General features: G+C 40.7%; 1 protein-coding gene across 3 annotated transcripts in view; it reads left to right on the plus strand.

Annotated features, from left to right (window-relative positions):
- Positions 1-22,475, plus strand: part of PRDM2 (PR/SET domain 2) — a 63,808-nt gene extending 41,333 nt beyond the window's left edge. For 2 of the 3 annotated variants that reach the window (XM_068171402.1, XM_068171404.1), the window contains 3 exons: positions 4,242-4,352; positions 5,229-9,588; positions 22,327-22,475. In XM_068171402.1, coding sequence (XP_068027503.1) covers positions 4,242-4,352; positions 5,229-9,588; positions 22,327-22,381 — 4,526 coding nt within the window. In that variant the 3' untranslated portion in view covers positions 22,382-22,475. Of the gene's footprint in view, positions 1-894; positions 934-4,241; positions 4,353-5,228; positions 9,589-22,326 lie in introns of those variants that run through there. The other variant, XM_068171403.1, reaches the window with a different exon arrangement.
- The last annotated feature ends 535 nt before the right edge of the window (positions 22,476-23,010 follow it).

Consider the following 23,010-nt stretch of genomic DNA (forward strand, 5'->3'; position numbering starts at 1 on the left):
GAGTAACAGTAATTTCATACCAATTATTCTTTTCCCTTATTAACCCAACAATTTTGGGGAGACAAATGTCCACATTCTGTATTTCTGTAAGAGACTGAAGCAGTGTTTGAGCTCAGGTGTGAATGTCCTTCTTACTTTATGATCTTAACTGTGAACATGTTTGGTGCTGCAGTTAAAGGTTATTAAAGACAATGGCATCTTGTACAGTTGAGCAATATTTAATTATAGAGTTCAGCTCCAAGTGTATGGAAAGACTGTGTTAAACATCTTCCCTCCCAGCTTCTGAATAGGCTTATTCCATCTCACCAGAAATAACTCAATGGTTTAGTAGTCCCATTAGTAGTTTGGTTAACAACAAAAGTCTGAGCACAGCTGACTGTAGGTTGTGCAGAGGTGTCTTGGTTTTATCAATAAAAGGAAGTATGGGCAAATAAAGGTTAATTCTCTCTTACACTGTTACTCTGTTGTTATCTGAACTCCTCCAAAATTAGTGGGAGTACTGATGACCTGGACATTAGCAGTAGCCTGAGTTCTCCTGTGCTTGTTGCACTGTTATAAAGGCTGAGCTATAAAGGCTATAAATGCTATAAGGGCTGTGAAGGCTGAGCTGTCTTGTAGCAGAAGTGGGGAGGAGAGAAAAAGGAACCCTACTGAAAGTTGCAAGGCGAATTGGTGAATTCCTCTTTTGATCTTCATCACTGCAGACAAGTTCCTACTTTCCATCTGTTTATTTCATTCATTTTCCTTTGCATCTTTCTTTTACGATTCTTCTAAAGCACATACACATATATTAAGTTCTGCCCTTCATTTATTCTTTTGTCATTGTTTCCATTTCACTTTCCCTGTGTTTCATTCCTGTATCTTTCTTGTTTAGACCAAGTGGAGGATCCAGCTGGCCGTAGCAGCCATGTAGGACCCTTCAGGAACCTGATGGTAAGTGCACGTGTGTACTTATACTCAGGCTTCCACCAGGTTCTGTGTTCAGAGGCATTTCCCCGCTCCTGCAGGCTTCAGTTTGTTCCTGACCTCTGAAACAATAAGAAAACTAAGGGACAGGCCTTGGACTACTCATTGATACCCTTTATATCAGTAGTAGGTTGTGTTTTTATTGGAAATCTGCAGGAAGAAAATTATGCAAATCTTCCAGGTTTATATGGATTTTTAAAGCACTTTGAGAACTCATGAGAGAAAGTCTATTAATAGCTGTTAAATGTCTTCAAAAATTTCTGAACTCCAAATATATGAAAACTGGGAGAGCATATCAGTGAAGTATCACCTGTTACTATGTTCTTAAATTCTCTTCCTGGGTATGTGCTGTTGAATGGTCAGGACCATGAAATTGTGCATCTGGGACAGTCATTTTCATGTTTGAGTATAGTGAATTCTTTGAACCTTTTCAAAGAAAGCTGCGACCTAGAAGATGAACAAACTTAAGCTGGTAAAGGAGATCATCTGCAATGGTTTGGTGTCTCTCATTGATATGTGTCAGAAATTGACCTGACACATCTGAAATGTTGTCTGTGCACAAGGAGTTTGTTCACTGCTCAGAGAAAGGGCAAGTTGGGTGCTGGGTGAATTCTCTCTTCAAATGCATCGGTGCTCAAAGGCCAAGAACTTGAAACATTTCCAGCTGTGTCATGGAGCAGGTTACATCATGAGCAAGTTGCATCTCTTTTTAGGACTGGCAGAACTTGCAAATGATCTGCTTTCCATCACTAGCATAAGGTATGTGGCATAATCACCTTGATTTTGTGTGAAAATCCTGCTATTGTAGTGATTTCTCAGAGTATAATTGGATTTGAGGTACTATACCTTTTATATTCTCTATGGATGACATCTCTCTGGATGACACTTTGAAACATACCCGCATACTTTAGCATTTGGGATTTGTGTTGGTGCCTTTCCATACTTTAGCTCATCATTGAAAGAGCACAGTATATTGCCAATATTGTAAGAAAAAAGAATTAATTTGGTCTTGCTTTGAAGACTTTGACAGTAACCTGTTGTTATGCTGAAATTCAGGGCTACTGTAGAGTTAGATGCAGAATTGCCCTGTGACTTCATCTGCAATACATTGGACACTGCACTGGGGTGGGGGAAAAGTGTCTCTGAGTGCATGCTGGGTTTGGCAGGTGAGAGGGGTCTGTGCATCAAACTTCTGATTCTTGTTTCTAGTCTCGTCTCACCTGTTGAGAGAGATTAATCAAGAGTTCTGTTGTTTTTAAGTCAAGATATTGATAGTGGTCTTCAGATGATAAGTGGTCTGCAAAAAGGTTGAGAGTTTTTAGGGTTCTAGGAATTAGGTATGATTTGTTGTGTCACTCATAAGGTGTATTGTGATACATGTTTGATTCCTAGGAGTGTGTTGAAATCTTACATTTCCACTTCTTCCCTAGAACTGGAACTGTTGGATTGTGTTACTGTACATTCCAGGAGAATTTCAAATGATTTGGGAGATAATTCTGGAAACTTTGATATCCTTCATACTTGGATCTTGGTAGTGTTGGTTGTAATTACGAATATTAGAGGTGCTGATAAAAAATGGTGTTCAAATTGGACTTTCAGTAGCTTGTCATGTAAAGAAAGATGTGATTTAACTTCCTAATGCCTATGTGAACACCCAGATATGTGCTAAATCTTCTGACAGTTGCAGGTGTTTGGTGTAAAAGCAAAATAAAATGTTGCGTTGTTCAAACAACCCAGTATTGGTCCTTTATGGCAAGTAAGACATGGGCATCATAACAATAATAATTGAGGATATTCAGAGAAAATTGCTAGTTATCTTTAAGAATGATGTGTGTGTCTTTCCCAAAGGTGACAAAAATTCAGTCTGAGTGACTATTGTCAGGTTATAAGACTAAAATCTATTAATTAGATAAGAAATTCAAAAAGGTTTGTTTTATACATAAATCTGAAAGATATTGGAATTTGGGGATGGCCTATGAAATCTGAACTTCTTGAGAGGAAATACAGATAATTATTTAGTTTTTTCAAATCAAAACAAGTGTTTCCTTTTAAAGCTGAGGCTGTCTGAGCTGTTCTTTTGAGGGGGGGGCATGTGTACTTGGAACTTCTTGGAACAGAGGAGCATTTTTTTTAAAGGCATTTCAGTTTCTTGGCTCAGGATGTGAAAAATATTTTCAAGGGGTAAAAAGGAGGAGTTTGTTTACAGGATTGTGACGTGGAAGAACGTGCTTCTAACTAGGAAGTGGATTTAGGGCTGTGATGGAAATTTCTGATCAGAGGGAATGGGCAGTGTGTTATAAAGTAGCATTTTGTATGTTAGAGGGGGCAAAGGAAGAGTTTGGATTGCTGCTTCTGGACAGTTCTTCTCAAGAGTTGTGTGTAGAACCATAGAGTTTCAGTGGTGTTTTCTATATTCTGTGTGGAGAGTACAATCTGCAATGAAGTGAATGAAAATGCATAAACTTTTGTTTGTTACTACACACCCCATATCATAATTTCTGTATGTTACAGGCCTGAATCTATAAGATTAATGGCAAAAGTTAGCAGTACTTTGTAGTGCAGTGGAAAATGAAGTTTTCAGTGTGTTTACATCTTACAGTACTGGTCAGCTCTTTGCATATAATGCCCTTTTGTGCTCATCATCCTCTGCAACTAACACATGCTGCTTCATTTTGCTAACAGAAAGTGATAACTTGAAAGTGGTGTTTGTGTCAGGACCCATCAAAATACCTTCATCATGTTCTGTTACCCCGTTCCATCTCATTTGGTTGTACTGCCTTTGCCCTGTTTGTCAAGCTCATGCTGCTTTCAATCTTCTCATGATGTTATTACTTCATTGTTTTTATCATAACTCTCCTCATCATTCAGAATGTTTCTACAACTAGAATAAACCACTATGGGTTTCTGTTTTGTAAGGTCTTCCAATTAGCATTAGGATTAATAGTATATGAAGAGATTTTCTATTTTCCATATACTTCTGTGAGATACAGGAATTTAGTGGCCATATTAAGGCATTGGGTAACTGCATGATGTGAGCTGCTTAACCCTGGACAGGTAGTTTGTTCTTGCTTTGAAAGTACGGAAAGTATTTCAGTGTCTGAATTTTTTTACCTGAATGCTGTCTGTTCTCCCAGTCAGTCATTTATATTCCTCAGGAAAGCAGGGACCCTACAGGACTTTGTTACACTCCAAAGCTGAGGGTTTAAATCTGCCACTCATATAAAGCCAAATAAAAATTGTTAAGCAGGAATAATAAATGCTTTTTTCCCCACTAGGAAAGAAGAAGACTCAGGAAGGTAAAAACAAGGGAAAGAAGGCAGCAGAAACAAAACCGAAAAAGACTGATTTGGATTCTACTTCTGCAGATATGAGGGATTCTAAAGAAGGTGAGTTCTCAAGTGTCTTACTTTTTCTTTCTATTTATCTTTTTGAATCAAAGGATGCTTGTCATGTTTAGTACATTAGCAGGTTATCTTACTGTAGCAAAGTGAACATGTTTGTATTGTTTACCCCAGTTGTTTTACTAGTTAGGAACTTGGCTATTAGAAGCATGTTGTTAAACGTACAACTCTGACCACTGGAAAAACTCATGTGCTGCAAAATTTAGACATAAACCCAAACTCCTTAGAAGATAATAGCAGAGCAAAATCCTTATTCTAGTGTCTTTGGAGCTTAGTTTCATGGTCATTATTTATTGCTAATTAACAAAGTCAGTACCAAGGGGGAAAATATACAGTATTAATTCTTTTGACTCATAACTCTTCCATTCCTTCCCTCTGCTGTCCCTTCTGCTTGCACAACACTTGCACCACTGTTCAGGTGTCTTACGGCCCAGCTAAGGAATGGAGAAGGATTTTTTGCTCTATTATGTACCCACTTAGGCAGCATTGTGGGGATTGGCAGCAAAGGTGTTTTCCTAGAATCATTGCAGGATCACTGAACATTTTGGGTTGGAAAGGACCTTAAAGCTTATCTTCCAATCCCCTGCCATGGGCAGGGATACCTTTCACTAGACAAGGTTGTTCAGAGCCCCACCCAACCTGGCCTTATTTTCTTCAGCAATGGATATACCTGAGAACAGATCGGAAGGACTTGCATGCAGGAAAACATCCATCCACATGAGTAAATAAATGAGAAGTGGTGATATTGTCTTGGGTCAGGAACATTGGATATGTTGTGGTAGAGGAAGAAAGGTGTAGCATATCCTGAAGTGTTTGGTAAAAATATCTCATGCTTTTCTTTATTGCACTCTTGTGTTCCAGCTCATAAAGAGGAGGATGAAACGCCTTCTGTTTCTGCTGTGCTGTCTCTGGAACAAACAGCTGTGATTCAGGAAATGGTAAATCAAGATGTACTTCCAAAGCTGATGATCCCCAGTCCAACCAGCGAAACACAAGTGGTAACTGAAGACAAACAAGGAGAAGCAATAAACTGTGCATCAGATGATTTAGATGACGATGAAGAGGAGGATGAAGAAGAGGAAGACGAAGAGGAGCTAGAAGATACCAATATGCCTAGAGAAAATGCTGAAATGCCTTTGATATGTGAGGAAAAGTTGGACTCCATGGAAGAACAAAAGAGTACATCAGATGAATCTCCAGAAAGCTCTCCAAAGAAAAAACTCATGGTGAAAATTCCAAAAGCAGAGGGGGAATCTAATGGTGATGTTCAGGAAACATTCATGTTTCCTTGCCAGCATTGTGAGAGGAAGTTTACAACAAAGCAAGGACTTGAGCGCCACATGCACATCCACATATCAACCCTGAACCACGCGTTCAAGTGTCGATACTGCGGGAAAGCCTTTGGCACTCAAATCAACAGGCGGAGGCACGAGCGACGCCATGAGGCTGGGCTGAAAAGGAAACCGTTCCTGACACTGACCTCGTCACAGCACCTGGATAATGTTGCTGATAACCAAGTCATTGTGGATGATGGTCTTAAAGATGACCTGAACGTTTCCAGTCTTGTGCAAGACTCTGTTGTCTTGGATTCTGAGAAAGTTTCCCAGGAAATGTCAAACTCCACGTTTGCGGAGGAAAATAAGGAGCCCAAAGAATTGCATCCATGCAAATACTGCAAAAAGGTTTTTGGTACTCACACCAACATGCGGAGGCATCAGCGTAGGGTTCACGAGCGTCATCTTATTCCCAAAGGTGTCAGAAGAAAAGGGTTCTTTACTGAAGAGCCACCTCTCCCAACAGAGCCAGCCCCAGCAGTCCAGAGTGTGTACATAGCGAGCACAGAAATAGAAGAGGAAGGTGAAGGAGATGATGTCTACCTTATGGATATATCCAGCAATATCTCTGAGAATTTAAATTACTACATTGATGGTAAAATTCAGTCCAACAGCAGCACTAGCAATTGTGACGTGATTCAGATGGAGTCCAACTCTGCAGACTTGTATGGATTGAATTGTATAATCAGTCCAGTCACAGTGGAAATTTCCACAAATTTAAAGGTTACACAAACACATGTGAATGAACCTCCTAAGGAACCCTCTAGCAGTGGGAGCAATGAATCCAAAAAGAGAAGAACTGCCAGCCCTCCTCTTGTACCAAAAATAAAAACTGAAATAGACCCAGAACCTATAACTCCTACTAGTTCTTTAAATCTTCCTCTTAGCATTTCAACAGAAAGCTTACCTTTTCATAAAGAAAAAGGAGTTTATTTGTCATCAAAATTAAAGCAGCTTCTTCAGACACAGGACAATAAGAAGATAACTCCATCAAGTGAAATCCCTAAAATAGGACCTTCTGTTACATCATCGTCTGTTTTGCCTGCAGTATCCAGCAGGTTTAAAAGAAGGACCAGCTCTCCTCCCAGTTCTCCACAGCACAGTCCAGTGCTTCGAGACTTTGTCAAATCAGGTGAGGGGAAAACTGTGTGGAATGATAATGTTCGGAGTTCAAAAATGCCAAAGTTAGAAAGCCACAGCAACTCACCTGCTTGGAGCTTGACTGGAAGGGAGGACAAAGAGACTTTGAGCCCTCTTTGCTTTGAAGAATATAAAATATCAAAAGACTGGACAGCAGCTCCGACTTTTGGCAATGTGTGCAACCAGCAGCCATTGGATTTATCCAGTGGTATGAAACAAAGGTCTGATGCCAAAAGCAAGACTCAGGTTCCCTGGGAATCTGTTTTAGATCTAAGTGTGCATAAGAAGCCTTGCAGTGATGCTGAAATTAGGGAATACAAAGAAAATTCCACACATGCAACGTGTAGTGGCATTAAGAAGAAGAAACCCACCACTTGCATGTTGCAGAAGGTTCTGCTGAACGAGTACAATGGGACGGAAGCAGCCCCAGACAGCGCGCTGGGCACAGACAGCGCCGCCAGCCCCAGCAAGGCCCTGGAGCCTCAGGCAGAGCCCGACGTGGATCCCGCTCTCTCGGCGTCATCCTCCACTGACACTCAGCCCCTCAGCTCCTCCGCTTCCCCTGTGCCACAGGCGTCTGCTGCACCTGCTGTGTGCCAGCTGCCTCCGTTGTTAACGCCCACCAACCCCCCCTCCCCGCCACCCTGCCTGCCCGTGTTAACAGTGGCCACCTCACCTCCCCCTCTGCTCCCAACCATGCCCCTAACGATTCCAGATGTCTCTGCCAGTGCCACTAACACTTCCTCCTGTCCCTCGCCACTCTCCAACACTACTACCCAGTCCCCACTACCAGTTCTTTCACCTACAGTTTCTCCTTCTCCATCCCCTGTCCCTTCTGTTGAACCTCTTATTTCTGCTGCTTCACCTGGCCCCCCTACACTGTCTTCCTCATCTTCCTCCTCCTCTTTCTCATCCTCTTCCTCCTCATCATCTCCATCTCCACCTCCTCTTTCTGTAGTTTCTTCTGTTATTTCCTCTGCTGATAACCTTGAAAGTTCTCTCCCAATAATAAAACAGGAAGAAGCTGAAAGTGAGCAGCAGAAAGCGAGAGAAGATCCTCATACTTCAAGTGAATCAGGCGTAGTGCAGGAAACGTTCAACAAGAGCTTTGTGTGCAATGTCTGCGAATCACCTTTTCTTTCCATTAAAGACCTAACAAAGCATTTATCCATTCATGCTGAAGAATGGCCCTTCAAATGTGAATTCTGTGTACAGCTTTTTAGGGATAAAACAGACTTGTCAGAACATCGCTTTCTGCTTCATGGAGTAGGGAATATCTTTGTTTGTTCAGTGTGTAAAAAGGAATTTGCTTTTTTGTGCAATTTGCAACAGCATCAACGGGATCTCCATCCAGACAAAGAGTGCACACATCATGAGTTTGAAAGTGGGACTTTGAGACCCCAGAATTTTACTGACCCTAGTAAGGCGAACGCAGAGCACATGCAGAACCTGCCAGAAGATTCTTTGGAACCTTCAAAAGAGGAGGAAGATGAAGATCTAAATGATTCTTCTGAAGAGCTTTATACTACTATAAAAATAATGGCCTCTGGAGTGAAATCTAAAGATCCAGATGTTCGTATGGGCCTCAATCAACACTACCCAAGCTTTAAACCACCTCCGTTCCAGTATCACCATCGTAATCCTATGGGTATTGGAGTTACTGCAACAAACTTCACAACCCATAATATTCCACAGACTTTTACTACTGCCATTCGATGCACAAAATGTGGAAAAAGTGTTGATAATATGCCCGAGTTACACAAACACATACTGGCTTGTGCATCTGCTAGTGATAAAAAGAGATATACACCTAAAAAAAATCCAGTACCCCTCAAACAGACAGTGCAGCCTAAAAATGGCATGGTGGTTATTGCTGGGCCTGGGAAGAACGCCTTCAGACGAATGGGTCAGCCTAAAAGACTCAATTTCAATGTTGAGATTAGCAAAATGTCCTCCAATAAACTAAAAATAAGTGCATTGAAAAAGAAAAACCAGCTTGTACAGAAAGCTATCCTGCAAAAAAAGAAATCTGCCCAGCAGAAGGCAGAACTGAAAAATAACCCATCTGAGACGGACTCTCACATCTGCCCCTACTGTAACAGGGAGTTCACTTACATTGGGAGTTTGAACAAACACGCATCATACAGCTGCCCCAAAAAACCCATCTCTCCCTCCTCCAAAAAGAATTCTTCCAAAAAAAGTGCAGCTTCTTCACCTGCAAACAGTGACAAAGGCAGCAACCAGCGCAGGCGAACAGCAGATGCAGAAATCAAAATGCAGAGCACTCAGCCTCATCTGGGCAAGACGAGAGCACGAACCTCAGGACCTGCACAGCTCCAGCTCCCCTCTGCCTCCTTCAAGTCCAAACAAAATGTTAAATTTGTACCTTCCATGCGATCTAAAAAGCCAAATTCATCTTCATCGTTGAGGAACTCTAGTCCTGTAAGAGTGTCTAAAATGTCCCATGTTGATGGGAAAAAAACTAAGGTGGTTTCTAAGAACAATTCCTCTGGAATCTCCAGCAAAGCGTCGCGGAAATTGCACGTCAGAATACAAAGGAATAATAAAGCTGTTTTGCCAAGTAAATCTGCTGTGGCGAGTAAGAAAAAGGCAGACAGGTTCAGTGTAAAATCTAGAGAAAGGATTGGAGGACCAATCACACGGAGTCTGCAGCAGGCAGCAAATGCAGAAGCAGCAGAAAACAAAAGAGATGAAAGCAGTACAAAGCAAGAACTGAAAGATTTCAGGTAAGCATTTAATTTGAAGTTGAAACAACCCAGGAACACGTCGCTTGCTGTTTTACTTGCTGGCCTTTTTTTTTTTTCCCTTTTTTTCTTTTTTTTTTTTCCTTTTTTTTTTTTTATTTTTTTGAGTTTTTCATACTTAAATAAAAAAAGAAGTTGCATTTCCTAAAACATGGATGAGCAGCTTACTGTTGCTGAGGTATGATGTACATACTTGATGCATTTTGTCATGTCATGAAATTATACACGGTTTGTATAGAGAATGTCTTTAATTATAAACTGAATTGAAAACTCTGGAAAAACAATGTCAATACCTGAGTGCAAATAAACTTAATGTCATTAAACTCAATGTTATTGAAGATACTGACCTTGTATTTGGTATCTGACATCTGAGATAGCCCAGAATCATTCTAGATTTATTTATGGTGGTTCACAAAGTTAAAAAACATGACTGTATCCTTTACTCACTAAAATAACTTGTTTTGGTTTGTAATAAAAAGCATTCTCTGCATATATATATATATATATGAAAGAAACAAACCATGACCAAATACTTCAAAAATGTATGCGCATACGGACTGAGATCATAAAATACTTAATATAAGGGAAATAGACATGTAAGAAAAGTTACATGAACATGTAAATTTGTTAGAAGTATCTTGCTTTTTATGTTTCACTATAAAACTTTATAATTAAAGTTCTATTTCTTTTTGAGAAGAAGCATTTTAATCACAAGAAAGGGTAATCCTTCAATAAATAAATAAAAATCTTAATCTACGTGCCTGAGTCCCGATTTACGTCTTCATGTAGTCTCTCAAATCAACAGTATATTTTGCACAGTGTTTATAACCTTTGTTACCTTGCTCCTGCTCTGTTTTTCTTGGAAATGGGCTCTGATTTGCTGAGGAACTTTCACAAAGCTCACTGTTAATTAAGAGCTCTTTTGGGGTTGGTAATTGCAGCGCCTGGTTGTGATTAACACCAGATTTAGGGCCAAGGGTAGGGTTTTTTAATCGAAGTCATTACTAGAGGAGGAGGGGGAGGAGCTGGCAGCCTCTGTCAGAACAAGTAGAACAGGATCTGTTCATTGTCAAAATCCAAACTGCTCACAGCTTGTGTGTCTTACAGTGAAGATCTCTGAGGTGCAAATAGTGAGGAAATACTTTTTAAAGTAAAGGTGTTCAATATAGCAGAATTACTCCCAAGTGCTGGAGGGGAATTTGACTTAAAATAATCCATAGCCAAATTGGGATATGTTGAAGGAGAAAAATGTTATTGGAATTTGGAGACTAATGGTGTAAAAATGCCTTTTAGGAACAAGAAATGTCTACCAGGCCTGTTCCCTTGGGACATAAACATCTTCATGATAATTCTCATCAGCTGCTCTCTTAGTTATGTGTGAAACTATACTTAAATGATGCCAGAACAGATCAGTACAAAAAGAAGCCAAAACACCACATCTTTCCATCTGAATGAATCATTTGACCTTAGGCAAAATAACCAAGCACTTGGAAATGGGTGCATGTGGGAATTGTTGAGTAGTATTTGGGGAAATAACAATTGACCTGGGGCAAGGTTTCCTTGGTTGGCTCAAATACCGTTGGTTTCCTTTGGCTGCTTGGAGTCTTTATCGGTTTAATGAATGGTTACACCAGGGAATTCTTTTTGTCTCTGAAGTAACTTTCATAAATCTAGATTGTCTACTCAGATTCTTTTTATATTAGTTATACAGTATGAAGAATTTTTCTGCCTTCATACACTAATATCGGCACAGTTTAACTCTGGTTCTACTCTATGTAGGCACTATTGAGTTTTGATTTTTTTTTCCCCAGGAAATCTTAATATTTTTTCAAGTCTTGCTTCATGCATATTTGTCTGCCAATTTGTTTTTCACCTTTCCATTTTTCTGTGTAAACATACTTGTTCCCAGACTGTTTTATCCTTTATCTTCAGTTTTTGTTTTGTTGGTTTTTTTTTTTTAATTTCTATTTTCTCGGAATCTGCTGTAAAAACAAAACAAAAAAAATCCCTTAATGCCATGATAGAGCTGTTGCATGCTCATCTTAGGATAAGCACTATGCCAAGGGATGTGTAATCCAAGCTTGTGAAACTCACAGAAGCTGAGTCACAACCATAAAATTGCCTGCAGGCTTCTTGCTCATGCTCAGTGTCAGGCCTAGATTTTCTTACTTTGTGCTTGACACACAGGATGATTCAGATTAAAGCAAAGGGTACTGTTAAACACAAATGAAACCCCACAGGAAATCATCAGAAGAAATAGTGGGATTAACTGAACCAAATCTTTTGCTCTTGATTTTGTCCACACCTTTGTGGATGGCGTTGGGCAGTTCAGTTTCTGTGCTTGGCAAAGTAGGTTCCTTCAGCCTGTCCAGAAATCAGTGTAGATTCAGGGCCAACAATTGCTGCATTCTGGTATTTTTGTCATGTATTAGGTCTCTTAAAGCCTTTTGTCTAAATTAGTCAGTAGAGGCCAACCTAGCATGGCAGAATTACCTTCCCACCTTCTCCTCACTTTCTGAGTCTTTTAGATGTCCAGTATACAGTGGAAAAAAAGCCTGATTTGGATGTTTTATGGATTTTCCAAGTGCTTATTTACACATGCAAATAAAACTTTATATAGCAGTGATGAATTTCTAAACACCAGATATATAATGGATGCAGTGTATCTTTTTATGGATAAGAAGGCTAGAGCAGGGCTGCAGACCTGCATATTTTGAAAATGAAATATATAATTATTCTAAAAGGTTGTACACCTCTAATTTAAGACAATGAATTGGTCTGTTGTTCATAACAGCTTTTTATGGAAATACTGTTTGTTACGTGTTCATAGAACTTTCACGATTAATGACAGAATGGATGGAAAGTGACTAGTTTCTTTATACAGACACCCCTTTTATTTTTTATTCTTAAAAAGTAATCTACCTCTTTTAAATTTGTAGTTTAATACTTGTTTGGTGAATTTGTGCCACTTTAACTTTCACTTTCACTATCATTCCCATTTTGTTACATTTCTGTTATGGGGACTTTATGTTGAAATATTGTATAAAGCATTTGTAGCAAGTTTAAGAAAATAAAATATTTAAAATTATTTAAATTGTTTTGGACACTTCAATTGTACTATATGTGATTTACATTTTACATTAATTTGATTTTGTTTTCATTTTGGGTTGTTAATCTTGGAGCATGTTCCTGTATTAAAGTTTGCTGTTAGGTATATTGTTTCTTCTATTGGAGAGTGATATAAAGATTATTCTAATGAAAACATTAAAAATTGCAATTTGACATAAAAGTGGGGTTGTCCTTGCTTTTGAATGCTGTAGCTTTGCTGGAGGTCTGTAAATGCAGGTAAGCAGCTGAAGAGGGATTTTCCTCCTCCACGTGCCGTCCATCCTCTGCTGTAAGTTCCAGTCGTAGTTACGAGTCCGTGGTGTTGCAAGCACTTAATGACCAACCAGATGGAAATATCATGATGGAAATATCCTGACACGTTTTCTAAAACCAATAAAGTAAACTTTTTAAAAACTTGGGGGAAAATTGCCTTTTGTGTGGAGCGCAGATGTGCCAGGAACAATGAAACAGTGTTCATCCACGAGGAATTGAATGTGCATGTATCCTTCAGTTTTGTCCCCCTGGTTCAATGAATTTATACCAACTGGCCACTTCTGACTTAGCTTGAGGATTTTAGGTTTTAATTGTGGACACAGCTAATAAATTTAAACTATTTAAATTTAAATGACATACACTATTTCAACTTCTGATACTATACTTTTCTGGTTTTCTGATACTACAGATTTCTATTTTTATATGCTTTAAACTTTTTAAATAGCCCAATGAGAAAAATACATGCAAAGGTTTTCTTATCTCTTGAGAATTTTGGAATGTTGTATTCCATGACCAAGATGTGTGTTCTGCCTCTTGCAGTGGAGCTGGAAGCATTTGTGTCCATATTAGCGTGGCAGTGGGGTGGAATAATGTAACATTGGTAAGGCTAAACGGCATTACAGCAGTCAGTTCCTTCACATGCTTCCAACTAACCCAGAAGTTATTATTTTATGTAGTTGTCTGTTCAAATTAATGCTTCTGTCTGAATAAGACTTTTTGGTAAGAACTCCCAGTTTATTTTTTCACGTGGGATATCATTCCTTGAATGTGCTCTGTCTATAACAACATTTTCCCTGAATTTTAACTGATGGGGGAAGATCTGGTGGAATGATGCAGAGGTTCCAGCATTGTTCATGGAGTGTTTTTGCACTCACTGCATTTTGGGATTTGCACCACAATGGAAGAGGTGAATCTTTAGTCTGCTTACAACAGCAGTTACACCAGGGAGGTGGAAGGAAGCCACAGTGAAGGTTTCAGTCTTGATTAGGTTTTACTATATTTACCCAAGGGAAAACGTTTTCCATACCCAGTGTTCTATTTGGAGGTTTTATAAGAAAAAGGAAACATGAAAAAAAAGTGAAAACTCATAGTTTTGAGATTGCTGAGGATGGGACATAAACTTGATTAATTGTTTCCAATCCTTTATTGACAAAGGAAATACCACTTAAGTGTTTGCTCTTGCTGCAGTCCGGGTATTTCAGTCACCTTCTAAGGATTTATTAACCATGTCTAGCAGTGAACTGATGGTGAGTAAACCAGCCTCATTCTCTAACGTCATGGCAGAAATCCTCTTGCCATTTTATGTGCAGTTTCTCTGCTGTGATGTTAAATCCTGTTGGGTCCTGAGGATGTGCCACACTGAGATTTTCACCTGTGTTCACCAGTTGATCAGGGAAGTGCTGGGTGATGGAGATCTCCAAATGAGAGATGATCATCAAAGAGTTTCAGTCCTAAATAGGTGACTCATCACAAATAGAAATGTGCAGCTTTCATAGTTACAATTGCTATTGCATTTCATCTGCATAATTGAATTTCTCTGGCTTTTATAGCTGCCTCTGTAGGATCTGAAGCAACAATAAAGCTGTAACGTAGCCCACAAAGTGCTGACACGTCTTGAAATGCATCCAGACAGGCAATGAAAACAATTAAACTTGTCCTGTTTACAGAGACCAAGTGACACGCTGGGTGAGATCAAATGAGTGTCGGTTTAATAAAAACAGCGATGCTGGAGTTGTGGAGAGGGAGATCTGACAGCTTGTGTTTACCTTTTTTTGTTTTCCATTTTCCAGTTTGCTGGAAGGCATGGGAACCACCTTGTGGCAGCAACTGTCTGAGCTGTGTTCAGTCCTAGGTGTTAAAGGCAATCCAGGGGATGCAGCCAGGCCCCTCCTGCTCTGCAAGCTCCTCAGCCCTGGTGGGAGCTGCCCAAGGGGATTCAGGCTGGGGTGTTTCTGGTTCTCTGGTTTGTCAACATTCTGTATTGCAAGGCTGTTATTTAAAATTCTAGTTTGGTTCCTGGTGATTTTCTCTGGGGAGATGTCATCGAGTTTGATGTCTAAATGTTCAATATTGAATGCAAATAGGAATAGCATTCATTTCATTTACTGTGGTTTGTGACTTCATTTCCAAGATTACGGGCTCAGCTCCAGGTTTTTACTGGAGTTGGGTTTAGCCAAGGAGCTGAATTGCTAGAGACAGACAAATAGGTTGTGAATGACCTTAAAAAGAGAACTTAGAAGACCTTACATACTAATTCTGGCTTTTATTTACTGAATGTGATCTGCGTGAGTCACATGATGATGTAGTTCTGCTTATGATGAAAAGGAGCTAAACAATAGATTTTGAACAAGCACATGCTGGTTTGGAGCTGAGCTTTTGTGGTAAGTCTATGATGAGAGAGGGGTGAACTTCCACATCTATTTAATTAAACTGTGAAAAATAGCAGCTTCCTAGTGGAACAAAGGATGCAGTATCTTGCAGTATTTTGCAAGAGCAGAATGGTGAGGAAAATATTTTACAGCAAGATGCAAATAAAACACTCTTAAATAAAGCATGGTATAAGTGTACAGTTAATGGTCCATTGCACACATCAAATGAGAGTGTGGGAATTGAATGTTATTAAAGAGGCATCTTTTTCCATGTGTATGGATGAGTTGCTGCTCTTTCCTAACCTTTGTTTGGGATCTTTTTTCTTAAATTTAAGTAATGTCTTGTGATATTTTTGGAATGAAATAAATACTAAGGTAACAGACTACAGCAGGAGTTGGTGCCTCTTTGTGCCCATCAGTTACAGTCAAGCAAGGGTAAGATGTTTAAAATGCAGGTAGATTGTTAGAGTGGGGATGGGTATAAAGCACCCCGTGTCTAACACAAGATTACTGTCAGAACACAGGACCAGGAGTCCTGTGCTGCCTGTGCACCACTACCTACCTCTGGCCCTCTTCCTTAATAGAGAAAGCCATTGAGTCACCTCTGAGTGCTGCTTCCCACACATATTTAATCTCTTTCCATTCTCATTTGCTGCACCTTTACTTCTCTTAGTAAGTCATTAAAAGTGGTTTTGGTAGATCATACTTTTAGAGCATACATTGGGAAGAGAGTACTGAAATCCTGCTTTCTGAATTTTTAAGATTCAGGGCAGCAAAACTGAAACTCAAAGGGAAGCTTGAGCAGGCATGAAGTTGGAAGCTTTTTCTTAAGAGAGGTAGCTGCTTCATTTTCCTAATTTATTCAAAGCTCGAGTGGTTAGTGAAACAGAATATCAGCATCATGCACTTTGTTTGTATATATATATATATATATATATATATATATATATATGTTTAACTTTTAAAGACTTTTATGTTTCATGAATCAAGCGGGGTTCTGAGTCATGTTTTGGATGACAGCACTCCCAGAAACTGCCAGAGGGTTGTGATGAATGGCTTTGGTTATTCAGCAGGTGAGGTTCCATTTCTCTGAGGTACAAGGCTCAGTGTTCAGTCATTCATGGTGGTCTGGCACACTGCAGGTGAGCAGCAAAACTGAGACTTGCACCACTCAGTGCCCCTTGTCAAAAAGTAAGAGTAACAATCTCATATGTGGGCCTGTTTCAGCAAAGCCTGCCTTGCTTCCAGCTGAGGGAGCTGGGAGTCGGGGGCTCAGCCTGGAGAAAAGTGTCTCAGTGGAGACACTCGGGGGGACAGTCTCTCTCTACAATTCCCTGACAGGAGGGTGCAACCAGGTGGGGGGTGGGCTTTGCTCCCAGGGAACAAGGGGCAGGACAGGAGGAAGTGGCCTCAGACTGTCCCAGAGGCTGCCCAGGGACGTGGTGGAGTCCCTATCTGTGGTAAACACATCTACAGCACCCATCCTGGACATGGCACTCAGTGCTCTGGGCTGGTGACAAGGTGGGGACGGGTCACAGGTTGGACTCGATGGCCTTGGAGGTCTTTTCCAACCTCAGCGAGTCTGTGATTCCTTCTGCAGTCTAGGCAGTGCTGCTCAGCAAAGTTAAATGCCTGTGTAAATGCAAGGAGATTTTCAGGGAAGTGATCTTATTGGGAGTGCAGAGGATGGGCTTCCTGCTCAGGGCATCTGAAGGCTCATTCCCACAGACACGCCGTGTGTGCAAAGCCCCCAGCCATGACTCGGGGAATTTATGTAGTGTTTCTGTTAGGTGTCCAGATCTCTGCTCAGCATTGCAGTGTGGAAGGAGGTGGGAAGATGAGAAATACTGAATTCTTACATCACTGAGCTGCTTTGAAGAGCTCCACACTCAGACTCCACTGTCACTGGAACTTGAAGTTGTATTCTCCATTCATTATGGCAAATTCACTATGTCACTCATTACCTTGTCAAATCAAAAGTACAATTATTCTATGGTTTCTTTTTTTATGTTATGAGATGTGCAGGACCAAGGGCTCATCCTTGTTCTGCTGCCCTCCAGCAATCCTTTTCAACTCTTTTGGTTTCACCTTTTCTGTATAAAGCTAAATAAAATGAACTACAGTGTTCCCTATGTGTGATGAAAGTTTTCTCATTCTATTAGGAATGTGATTTAGAAGATATAAACTTTTTATCAAATCACATTACCTGACAGTGTAGAAAATGAATTTGAGTACTTCTATTTTTAAACCAAAATTGTTCACCTTTTGGCTTGCAAAATACTCTGTGCCACTTTAAAAGGGCAGGAAGACAAATTGCTGACATTATACTGTTCATCTAAATTTATAGGTTTACCCCAAGATTTCTTAAGTGACTAAGACTCTAATCTCTGAGCTCAACTTGAAGTACCTTCAAGGCAACTGATTTTCTGAAGGAGCTCAGAAGCTCTCTCAGTGCTGAATTCCTTTTCAAGTGGCTACTTTAGGTCATTTGCTTTTGAAAATGTTAAACACCATTTTATAACACCATTGTAAAACACCATTTTACTTAAATAGTGAATTTTGATACATTAATTTTAGATTCCCCCAGGTGAGCTGCAGGCATGGTGTGAGATTTTTTCCAGCAGTTCTTGCTGTTGGTTTGGTGTTTATCACCACAGTTCCTGGTGATCCACGGGGAGTGGAACTGAGCCAGCAATGAAGAAACTGAAACTGTGGAGCACGTGTGAAACAAAGCAATTTGTGAGTTCCTGTGGGGCAGCAGTGCTGCTTTAAGGGATTAAGTTCTTTGAAGCACTGTAGCTGGAGAGTGCTGGTAGATGTCTTCTTGGAAGTCGAGAATGCAAAGGATCTCAATAACAGGTTTTTCCAGTTTAGATTCATGAAAGGCCTGACCGTAATATTCATGTTCTGGCTTTTCCCGCCACGTGAAGGAAAGATAAAAATCCTGACATGTTCCAGCTCTTTCCCTGCTTCCCTGAATAAACACACACAATTCTCCAAATAGCCACAGTGCAGCACACTAAGATCCTTTTTGCTTTCTGTTGCTTCCCCGTTTCCTATACAGTGAGTCAGGACTTTTCCATACAAAAGGAGACATCCATTTCAACAAAATTCTATCCATAAACCTTTTTGTCTTGGTAAATACTTTGTTTCACTGAAGGAGACAAATGGACGTCTTTTCCTTACTGGGTGATGTTTTTTATGTTTTCCCAAGTCCTTGTTTTATATATTTACTTTCCCATTAAGCAATATACTGCTGCCAGAGAGTACATTTCAGTCAGGGTAGCAGGCCTGTGGTTTAATCTCACTGAGAGCAGAAAGCCCAGAAATGGCATTTATCCACCCCCTGAACCTTCTTGCTTCCCTTCTGGCCTGTGAAATTACTCAGCCTAATTCTGCAAAACCAAGAATTTGGGCTTAAACATCCACATTTCTATTTTTTCCCCCTAGGCAGTCAATGATTTGTGTTAGCTTAGCTATTCTTTTACTTAAGAGTAGGAAACACTTGATAGAATATGTTCCTGGCATGCTTGTTGTTAAATGTAATGTGGAATGTGTGTGTATCTGAAATTTTGGAACATATCCTTGGGGTTATTTTAGATTATAGAGTATGATTCTTGCAGGAAAAAAAAACAACACTTTAATTGAGATAAAAATGTGAACTTAATCACCTGAATTTTTACCACATACTGCCATGACTTTGTTCACTGAATTTCTCTGGTGGGACTGGCAGCCACCTCGGATCACTCCAGCCTTCATGCCCCAAAATACCATGGCTTATTTTTCTGGGACATTTCTAGAGAATTAAACTAGCAACTTAGGAGAATGTTAATTGAAGAAGTGTAGTAGAAGACAAGCTAATTTGAATTAAAAATACCAAATGTATTTTGGGAATGTCTTACAGAAGGGGGTGTGCCAGGGTTTGGCATTTTTCCTGGCCTTTGAATTTGTGTATGCTGTTCATGGCAAGTCTCATGGGGAAACCTGGGAAGGTATATGGAAATGGGAACTTGGTTTGGACAAATAAAGTATTCAAGAGACAATTTAACCTGTAACAGAAATGTGGGTGGTGTGGGAATCTTTTCCTTTGTTCAGTCCTCTGCTTTAAGGCTGCAGATTTTTGGAGTGACCTTGACGAATCCCTTTCCACCTGACTCCGTTCTGGATCTGAAAAACTGAGAATGTGGTACTGACTCACACTACAAAACACTTTCAGATTTGAGGATGGAAAACTTTTAAGAGCTGGCATTTAGCATATTTTTTATTGTAGGGAGTCTCGCCAAATTGTGTGATTTATCTCTTCTAGTTTGGGTATGCTCTCAGTTTTGAGAGAGCTTTAGGACCTGTGTCCATGTAGAAAATAGCCTCATGTAACTTCTGGGTTAGCTTTAATTTATGGAATAACTGGTGCATCTACCAAACTATTTAGTTTGGTTTTAAAGTCCTTAGTTGACAGAGAAAACTTTGTGCACACAAGTCCTTTCTGCTACCTGACATTTGGGTTCTGGCCCTTTTTTCCTTACAAGCAGAATATGTTTTCTGATGTTATTCTTTTTTTTTTTTTAATGACTTTTTTCTGGCTAGGACTGTTCCCTAGCAATGGTTCTGGCAGAGCTGGGGTAGCCTGTGCTGTTGGTCTGGGCTGTGCACAGGGGTGTGAGGGGCTGGGAAGAGCCTTTGCCCCTTCCCATGGAATCATCCCTCAGCACCATTGCACAGGGTGGCTCAGAATTCCTTTTCTTTGCCTGTCTCCAGTTACCCAACACTGAGATGGTGAAAGCAGGTGCAAAGTGACAGTGATAAAAATAGCAATTTCAATCACTGCTCCTAATGCAGCAGGGGGATCTCAGCTCCCCTCCCTCTTGCAGACCAGCTCTCCTTGCACACCCAGGAGTTTGTCAAAATCATCCCTATATCCCAGCTCTTCTTTAAACAGGCTCTTAAATAAGAGTTATCCATCCACTCCAGGTTAGTGTTGGAGCAGAGGAGGGCCCTGATTTCTGGCAGCTTTGGCAGAGCAGACACGGCTGTGGGTTTGGAGCATGGTTCATTGGGAGCACTATGGAAAGGTAGCAGTAAGAACTCCAAAAGGAACTCAATTACATTTTCTGTTTAGAAAAATTCCCTTTTTCTATCTCATTCCTCTAATCCTCAGCTTCCAAATAACAAGCCATGATCTATTCTCTTTAAAGCTTGAGGAAATTAGGAGTGAAAAATCATAGAATTCTGGAGTAGTTTGAGACCTTAAATTTCCACCCCCTGCCATGGGCAGGGACACCTTCCACTGTCCCAGGCTGCTCCAAGCCCCATCCAACCTGGCCTTGGGCACTGCCAGGGCTGGAATAGCCACAGCTTTTCTGGGTACCCTGTGCCACCCTCACAGGGAAGAATTTCTTCCTAATGTCTGATCAGGGTGTGCATTTGAAAATCTAGATCAGATTTTCCCTGATATTTATTCTTTTTGGATTTGAGCCTTTTAACTTTTTTTCTTTAGGTTTCCCATAGGATCTAGACCCTGCCTCACTGCATGCAAGAGCACACAGATGTCATCGATTATAGAAGAACTTTAAGAAATCATAATTAATATTTTGACAGAAAGCATTACTTTTAAACAGAAATAAACTAAAATTCCCGTCTTCTCGTTATAGTAAAAATCTGAAGCCAAACAAACTAAACTTATTTTGGATATTCTGCTGTTTCCCTTGGTAACAGTCCTTATATGGAACAACAAAAATCTGGCTGTTGTTGATCTCCCCATTACCACTTTCTGGTTCTTCCACATTGGCTGAAGGTTTCAGGGTTGAATTCACAAAGACTGGAGTGGATGATTTACATAGAACAATAATAGAACTTTTGGCAGGCAATTTTAACCACCAATTTTAATTTGAAAATAATTGAATTGCTTGCTTTTCAAAATTTCTGTGGTTTTGGTTTTCTGTTGTAATGGAAAGTTTTGCACTTCTTAATGTCTAACTTGCAGTCACATTGTGTGTAAGGACAAGCAGAAATCTCCTTTCAAGGGTGCATATTGAACTCTAAAAATAACGTGGAGAGAAACCTGGCTTTTAACTTTTTTTCAGACGTGTTGCTGTGTAAGAAAATGATATTTCAGAAGATGTTCCCTTGGAAGAATGTAAGTGGTTTGGTTTGGTCAGAATTTGGAAGAATTTGCCTTGAGAAGGAAGGTATGTAATTAGCTAGGGGGGTGCACAGGTGTGAGGGAAAGCAGACAAGTTTGTGCATGATAGCAAAAGGTGCTGAATTTAAAAACAAATAAGGGATTTTTTGGAATCTTTTAGTGTCTGGAAGTTTGGCTTGGGTATACATTTTAACTGAGATTGTATGTCTAGAATAGGGCAGAAGCAGTTGGACTTCCCTTGCTTTGAGTCGTGTTCAGGCTTTCTTGAAATCACAATCAACTGAGGCAAGAAATTCAAATTTTACAGTGAAAATCTCTGATTTTCACTTTCACTTTGGACTCTTAGTTTAAAATCTGAAGTGCAGTAAAGGTACTGCTGTGACCTGTACGTGTCCTTGTCGAGGCTGTCAGTGCAATAGTGACAGGAGTGTTCTGCCAACTTTGTCCTGGGGAGAAATGACCAGATGTGGTATATGCTTTGGTAAAGTAAAATTCTTTTTCCAAAAACGTGTATTTTAAAACCTGAGAGAACAGAACATGACTCTTCCAGTTTCTGATGTATCTGTGGGTTTGTCTGTCCCGGTCAGAGGGTCTGGGACACGGAGTGGGAGCCTGGACACTGCGCCCAGATGATATTATCTGTTTCCTGCTTAAATAAACTCACAGGGTAAGTTCAGAACAAGGCAAAAATAGCCTCTTGCCTTCAGAAGTGGCTCCTGGTACTTGCAGTGTGGGTGGAAGGTTTTCCTTTCTCATGGCTTACTAAAGCAGGTCTCTGGTTTTGTTAGTGCCCAGTCCCTGATGCTCTTCTGCCTGTTTGCACAACTGCAGGCTCTGCATGGCCTCTAGATGTCCCTCCTCCTCCTCGCATAACCCCAGCACCTAGCGGTGCAAGAAATCCAGCTCCACCACATCCCACTTCTTCAAGGAATAGACCCTGGGCATGTCTGACCAAAGCAGGTACAGCCGCGGGAGGGTACGCAGGGCTCCCTTCTCCTGTGCTCCCAAACCTCTCCGTATGCCTATGGGCAAGGAGTGCGAGGACGGTCCCTGAGAAAGAAAAGTGGCCAGCCCAGGTTCCTGATGTCAGTTTGTAGGGTTCCCTTGGGACTTTCAGGGCAGCACAAGTTTGAGGTGGGGGCAGGTTGGGTCTGGGACATATCCTCGTCCGTTCGGATATTTTGGAGGTGACCGGCCACTCAGGGCCACAGCCCCTGGAGACAAAGACCGGCCCTTTTCCCTGGGAAAGACAAGTGGCAAGCCCAGGTTCCTGATGTCAGTTTGTAGGGTTCCCTTAGGACTTTCAGGGCAGCACAGGTTTGAGGTGGGGGCAGGTTGGGTCTGGGACATATCCTCGTCCGTTCGGATATTTTGGAGTTTGGAGGTGACCGGCCACTCAGGGCCACAGCCCCTGGAGACAAAGACCGGCCCTTTTCCCTGGGAAAGAAAAGTGGCAAGCCCAGGTTCCTGATGTCAGTTTGTAGGGTTCCCTTGGCACTGTCAGGGCAGCACAGG

Source organism: Anomalospiza imberbis, chromosome 23 (genome assembly GCF_031753505.1).
Source record: "Anomalospiza imberbis isolate Cuckoo-Finch-1a 21T00152 chromosome 23, ASM3175350v1, whole genome shotgun sequence".
NCBI lineage: Eukaryota > Metazoa > Chordata > Aves > Passeriformes > Viduidae > Anomalospiza > Anomalospiza imberbis.